The sequence below is a fragment of the Rhinichthys klamathensis genome, unplaced genomic scaffold (assembly GCF_029890125.1).
Source record: "Rhinichthys klamathensis goyatoka isolate OS25496 unplaced genomic scaffold, OSU_Roscu_1.1 h1tg000060l_1, whole genome shotgun sequence".
In the NCBI taxonomy this organism is placed as follows: domain Eukaryota; kingdom Metazoa; phylum Chordata; class Actinopteri; order Cypriniformes; family Leuciscidae; genus Rhinichthys; species Rhinichthys klamathensis.
Window position 1 is genome coordinate 300,110 of NW_026606605.1, and position 7,607 is coordinate 307,716.

The window sequence follows — 7,607 nt, forward strand, 5'->3', positions numbered from 1 at the left end:
ATTTCAACATTACAATGTTTATTAAAAGACAACAAAGAGGATCTTTTAAGCAACCACCAACTCTTGTCTCTCTCTCTCATTTACTGCTACGTTTTTAAACTGCTTACATATGCTTAGTCTGTTTTCTGAAAATCAGTCAACACTTTAGCACAGTTGTCTATCAATCAGAATCAAGCATTTAGCAGCACCATAATAATAACAAATAATCTTCTGTTGTGCCACCTAATGTTATTGCACTTTGTCATCTCTAACGAATTGCTTTGTTTCTCTGTCAGAGCGCAGAACGAGAGAGGCCAAAACACCAGACACTACTCTCCCCCCTGCGACCTCTGGCCCCACGGTGACCCCTCTGAGTACCAAGAAGTGTTCAGGCACTGTAGAGGAGGTGTGTGTGATAGAGACGTGTGGCCTAGACACATGCGTATCAGTGGAATGTGGATCCACATATGAGCGCCGATCCCCCGCTGGGTCCAGTCGACCAGGCAGTGCCAAACTGGTCCACACAGGAGCCCATGTAGCACCAGGCCACATGGAGACCACCACAACCCCCAAATCAGCAGTACATACCAGACCCAGGACTACAGCTGCCCACTCAAAACCAGCGGCCCAGTCTACACTAGGTTCCACAGAGGCACCAACAGACGGCATCTATAGATCAACGTCCAAGGGGAACAAGCCAGCATCAGACCACAAATCCACAGGAACCCAGCATTATAACATCTCCAACTCCCCCTCCGAAAGAACCTCAGTCACACGACAAAAAGAGAGACGGGCAGAAAGAGAGATGGACAGAGAAAAGGATAAAAGATCAAGGACTGAGGGACAGAAAGAGACTGGCAGAGAGAAACAGGAGATGGACAAAGAGAGATGGATGAGCAGAACAAGAAAAAAACAACAGGACAAAGAGAAGGAAATGAAGGGAGACAGCATCCGTTGTAAAAATCAGGCGGCCGTTGTGATACAGAGAGCATGGAGGAGGTACTGATTTTTTTCTTCCACTATTTCTCTACTTCAATAAATACTTAATTCTGATTGGCCAACTACAACATTCTAAACTCAAATATTTTTGTATAATGACTTTGTGTTTGACCACTGTCCCTGGAAACTAGTCTCCTAAACTAGGCATATTCACGTGCTCTAGTTTTCGTCAATCGGAATAAATCCAATCCCATTTCAGATTCTGAAAGTTCTGTTTATATGAACCCTAAAAGTTGCAATCTGATGTACATTTTCGTTTACATGTGCATTACATGTATTCCAAACAAAAGTTAGTGTCCAGAACCGAAAAAAGCTATCGCGATGTTGTCACCAGAGTTACTGTGAGTATAATTGTACATTTTGCCTTGATTACATCTAAAAATGAAAGCTGGCATTAATGTCAGGAGTAACTAATATTAAAGTAAGCAAATATTAAAGTAACCATGTATTCAATAATTGTATCCCTTAAAACTCATCTTTGATCACCAAAATGACATATTTAAAAGTTTTTTCCTTAAAAAAAAAATTCTTCATGCCTTAAAAAGGCTTGAATGTAACTCTACACCCTTGCCTCATTTAGTATACCCGGTTCTATGAATATGCAAATTAGCCCGAGCTCCATCACACCAACTCAGAGATCCACTCGTTGACGATCACACTTTGACAGGATTGGTTACAGGGTAATGTTTTGAACGTCCGAAACACCAGCGATTTTAAACTGTGTTTTGGAGACTGCCTTTGGTTTAGTGCAGTTTTAAGGAGAAAATACTCAGCAATGGTGTTGAATTATGAATTTCCAAATGGTTTGTCTTAAAGAATATTAAAAACACCACATAGACATATAAATAACATTAAAACATTTTCACCACAGGGGGACTTTAAGTAAATATTCAGTCTCGTCCACTGGCCAGTTCGTAAGACATGAGGCGTAACATATGCACGTTTGTATGATGTAAAATGTATGTACACATGCATCATGGCACTGTGCATGTGCGCAAATTTGAGAAAATAATCAGATTCAAGCGTTTACATGCTTACTTTTTTCCTGTTGATCAGATTATTTGTGGTCTACAACATCCCTTTCAATCTGATCGAAGTTTCATTCGGATCAAACTGAATCTAAACGATTGAGGTGTTTATGTGAAGGCTTTTCCGTCTGATTGAGCCGTCAATATGATTATAAACGGATTATTTGGATGCATGTAAACGTAGCTAGCTAATGTGTCTTCTCCTATATCTTATCTCTCCGATTAATATTTTACACATATTTATAATACAAATTTTTCACAGTATAAATTGTATTTTTCTATACATAAAATGTACATTTATTTGTTTACAAATAAATGGACAATAAATTGTTAAGTTCAAAACATTCACATGAATGAACATCCTGCAAGAAAAGTCTGCAGATTCCATCTGTGTCTGCTCATATGTTGCCCACATGTTCCTTGTTTGAGTTGTGGCATGGCTTTGTGCCCACCAGCACATCAACACCTCTGAGGGGAGGTCACCAGAATAGGCCTCTTATTTATTTGTGTGTGTGTGTAGGGAGTGTAATGCAGGCCCATAAGTGCACTTTCTTTTAATGGCTTTACTAAAATAATGGGATTCAGAGTACAAAGAAGGTATATGCACATTCTTCAAGTCCTTTTTATGAACAGTAATGTGGTTGGCTCGTTTGATTGTACATCTTTAATATGCTGTCGCTGCATTTGCTGGTACGTATGTGCTTGTGAAAGCGTAACATGTTTTTCCATTCAGGTCTTGTATTCGGGGTCGTCTTCGTAAGGTACTGTGCAGGACTGTGAAAGGGGCGGAGTCTGCTGAACTCACAGCCCTGTTGATTCAGTTATTATGGGAGTGGCCTATAGCTCATGACCACACCCACCATAAAACTTCTTCTGAAGTTCAAGCTGCTCCTACCAGGAACGCAGGGAAAAAAAGCTCTGTGCTCCAAAATATCTATGGTGAGTGTTATATTACTGTCCACTAGGAGGGAAACCAATTAATATCACAGTTTTAATCATGTTGGGTATGACATGTAGGTACACATTAAAGAGTTTGTTCATTTTCCCAGCCCTAATTTGCATATTATATAAATATATAGCCGTTCAAAAGTTTGGGATCGGTAAGATTTTTTTATGTTTTTAAAGGTGCTCTATGTAACTTTTAGCGGCCTCTAGTGGTGATGTTTCAGATTGCAACCAAATTTTACAAGAGCGCTCGTGCTCGAACTCATAGACAATACCATCTATTACGCAAATATCTCGGCGAATACTAGACGGATTCGGCGAGCACCGAGCTCGTTGGGACCATCTAGTCGAGCTGAAAAGAACCATATACGTTCCATAGTTTTTGGTGGTGTTTTCGCGGAGATATTAGCAGAAAACCATCGGGCGCGCTGCAAAATTGCGGACGCCGGTGACGTCACGATCTCAGAAGAAAATCGCTCGTATCTCTGGAACACAAAGACCCAGAGAGCTCAAATTCGGGGGAGGAGGTCCCAGGGGAACCCTTGCCCGAACGCTAGAGTGGCGGGCCTCGGGGATGCCCTCTACCGGATCGCCGTTCGCTGGGACCCCCGATTTCGAACGGCTATAACTCGGGGAGCCGGGCGGGTTGGACCTCGGGGGTGGGCTCGTTCGAAAGGCCCCGTCCAGCACTACGAACGATTAGAGTCTTGGGAATATTGATCAAAGATTGACTGAGATATAAGCCGAAAAACGTGCGCCTTTAACCGGACGTAACTCCCTGACCGTCTACAATAGACTGTATATAAGGAGAGAGGCTCGGGAGGATTTCGGATTTCGCGGTAAATCCGACCCGGAGACTTCACATAGAAATAGGAATACTGTCCTTCAGAGGTAATAGCAAAACTCGACAAGTGGATCATTTTAATGTGTGATTACAACCCCTTCACACACAGGCAATAAAAAAAGGATTCATTTTAGTAGAAAAGTTACATAGAGCACCTTTAAATAAAAACAAATTTAAATAACTATTTTCTATTGGAATATATTTTAAAATGTAATTTATTCCTGTGATGGTAAAGCTGAATTTTCAGCATCATTACTCCAGTCTTCAGTGTCACATGATCCTTCAGAAATCATTATAATATGCTGATTTGCTGGTCAAGAAGCATTTATTATTATCATCAATGTTGAAAACAGTTGTATACAAATTTTTTTAAGGATTCTTTGATGAATAGAAAGTTCCATAAAAACAGCATTTATCTGAAATGGAAAGCTTTTTTTTTTTTTTTTAAAGAAATAATTTTTTTATTCAGCAAGGATGCATTAAAATAGTCAAAAGTGACAGTAAAGACATTTATAATGTTACAAAAGATTATATTTCAAATAAATGCTGTTCTTTTGAACTTTCTCTCTATCAAAGAATCCTGAAAAAATTATCACTGTTTCTACAAAAATGTTAAGCAGCACAACTATTTTAATCATTGATAATAATAACACGTTTCTTGAGCAGCAAATCAGCATATTAGAAAGATTTCAAAAGGTCATGTGACACTATTTAAGATATATTAAAATAGAATTTTATTTATTTATAACCATATGCCTGATTGCTTGTAAAAGTAATTGGATACCTTTCCTTAAATAGCGACATGATTTGAGTTATGATTCCTGTCCGGAGCATAAGTTAAGTTTAAAAGTAGGCCAAGCATCACTAATAAGATTATTATAGAGGGTGTTATGTTTTTATGTGACGTTCCAACACAGACACACACCGTCACCCCCTCCCTCCTTTCATATCAGTTGATAAGGTGGAGTTTCGACCCAGTTAACGCAACTGACCTTCAACAGACATGAACAGGTGATGATGGCTGAGCAGGCCAGAGACGCTCTCATTCTCAAACACACGCGTGCACGTACACACACACACACGGACACTTGTTCCCCTCCCCGCTCCTCCCTGACAGTCACAGCGCTTTGAAAAGTTCATTGCTGTCAGACGGAATGTCGAGCTGTCTCCTCCCGCTCACAAACGCAAACCTCCCTCCCCTCGTCCTGCCCGCCGCTGCCAGATGGACACGCGCTCACACACACCTGCACGTTTGATACCAAACTGTCCAATTCTTGTTATTTTAACAGCTCTAGTATCAGTCGTGAGTCGTGACGTTAACGTGGAGATATTGATCCATTCAAGTAAAAAAAATGTGCATGTGACCACATCTAAAGCAATAAACACTGCTGTTATATTTGGTCTAGGTGGCGCCCCGTCCAAGAGAGGGCACTCTCTGCGGGCTGCAGTGCTTAAACCACAGAGCCAAAGCCAAGTGCTGCTGGATCTGTCACTCAAAACAAACAAACAGTGTGAGTACTGAGGTTTATAATCACTGCTTGTGTTCTTTGGTGGTGCACGTTTTCAGCAGCCATTACACCAATCTTTAGTGTCCTTCAGAAATCATTCTTATGATGCTGATTTGGTGCTCAAGAAACATTTCTTATTATTATCCATGTTGAAAACTGCTTAATATTTTAAGCGTTTGTGGAAACCATGATACACCACCAAATGTTTGGGATAAGATTAAAAAAAAGAAAAGGAATTACTACTTTTAGTCAGCAAGCACACATTCAATCAATCTAAAGTTACAGTAGACATTTAGAACGTTACAACAGATTTCCTTTTGAAAATAAATGCTGTACAATGAATTTTATATCCATCAAAGAATCCTGAAAAAAACACAGTATCACGGTTTCCACAAAAACATTAAGCATCATAAAACTGTTTTCAACATTGATAATAATAGGAATATTAATAATAGTAATAATTGTTAGAAATTGAGCTAAAAATCTGCTCGTTTCTTGAGCCACCAAATCAGCATATTACGGTAGAATGATTTCTGAAGTATCATGTGACACTGAAGACTGTTATGATGCTGAAAATTCAGCTTTGCAACAGGAATAAGTAAAATTTTAAAATATATTAAAATAAAGTTTTTTTTATTGCAATATTTCACAATATTACGTTTTTTAATGTATGTTTGATCAAATAAATGCAGCCTTGGTTAGCATAAAGGTCAATTCACACTGCACTGACAGATTTTCTGCAGGTTTTGTCGGATGTGTCAATGTCTTTCTTGTCATGTGTTTTGACACGTGTCAATGTCTGTTGTCATTGGTCAGCGCTCGTTTTCGCCATTGAATCAGTGTTTGTCAGGTCGTGGAACGTCTGAGAAGTGATATACTGTAATCTGGTGTTTGTCTGCATTGGTCAGTGTTTGTCAGTGCAGTGTGGATTGGCCTAATGAGACTTCTTTCAAAAACATTTTTAAAAATCGTAATTATTCCAAGGTTTGACTGATAGCCTGTGTGTGCTTTCTTTATCCACAGTGAGTGCCGTTGACTGTGTGAGCCTGGTGGATTCTTTAAATCAGGCAAAGCAATACTCTTACCATCTACGCCCATCCAGTACTGGCAGTCAAAGCAGTCAGAACAGAACTAAGAACTAACACCACAAAATGGACTCCAACGTTTTTTTACAGGAACTAAATCTCTCTAAGAGACAGGGATTATATGCACTTAAACTCATTTGATGTTTATTTAAACTATTGCATGAGGTACAGTGAACTTGCATGGTACGTGTCTCGGTTTACATAAGAAATCTGCAGTATCACCTTGATTATTGCAGAGGTTAAAACCACAAACACAACAAATGTATTAGATAACCTTTCATTCTGTCAACAACAGGTCATATACCTGTCGTAAGGGTGACACGCCTTACATAACAAGACCACCTGCATGGGAGACCACTGAGTGTACATTAAAGATGTCACAAGGCTGTTAAACTGCCCCTCTATTTGAAACATACTCATATTTTCAGCCCATTTCTGATATTGTCACAGATCTTTGTATTCTTATACTCTATCGCCAGCCCTATTTTTGAGTGGGTTGGATTATTAATACATTTTATTCATCACTATAAATCATTGTACTCTTTTTTTTTTTTTACTATTGATGTATTACTGTAAAATAAATTTTGTAAAAGTGAAGATACCTCAATTTATGTGTTAAGAAGGGAAAGATGTTGCTGTCACTTTTGCTAGAATCATCTTACCTCACAGACTTTGTTCTTAATCCTGAGAGTAATAATTACGCTAGCGTTCAAAAGTTTGAGGTTGGTGAGATTTTGTTTTTGAAACACTCTTATCCTCACCAAGGCTGCATTTATTTAAACAAGAATACAGTAATAAACTTTTAAAAGCTATTAAAGTTTTCTATTTTAATAGTTATAAAATGCAATTACTCCATTGTCACATGATCGTTCAGAAATTGTTTTAATATATTTGGTTAACATTTTATCTTATTATCAATGTTGAAAACAGCTGTGCTGTTTAATATTTTTGTAAAAACGGATCATTTTTTCCAGGATTCTTTGATGAATAGAACATTCAAAAGTACAACAGTTATTTGAAATATTTTATAACAATACAAATGTCACTTTTGATCAATTTAATGCATCTTTGATGAATAGAAGTATTAATTTATAAAAAAAAAAAAAAAAAAAAAAACCTTACTGACCCCAAACCTTTGAATGTAGTGTTCCCATTTTTAAATTCAGACTTCTTTAGGAAACTTTAAAACAGCAGCTGTTTGTATGTTCCAGTTGCTTTG

General features: G+C 38.3%; 1 protein-coding gene across 1 annotated transcript in view; it reads left to right on the forward strand.

Annotated features, from left to right (window-relative positions):
• invs (inversin) overlaps nucleotides 1-7,205 on the forward strand; it is a 36,636-nt gene extending 29,431 nt beyond the window's left edge. The window contains exons 15-18 of the mRNA XM_056249461.1: nucleotides 276-978; nucleotides 2,740-2,945; nucleotides 5,202-5,306; nucleotides 6,327-7,205. Of these exons, the coding sequence (XP_056105436.1) occupies nucleotides 276-978; nucleotides 2,740-2,945; nucleotides 5,202-5,306; nucleotides 6,327-6,445 (1,133 nt within the window). The 3' untranslated portion in view covers nucleotides 6,446-7,205. The remainder of the gene's footprint in view (nucleotides 1-275; nucleotides 979-2,739; nucleotides 2,946-5,201; nucleotides 5,307-6,326) is intronic.
• The last annotated feature ends 402 nt before the right edge of the window (nucleotides 7,206-7,607 follow it).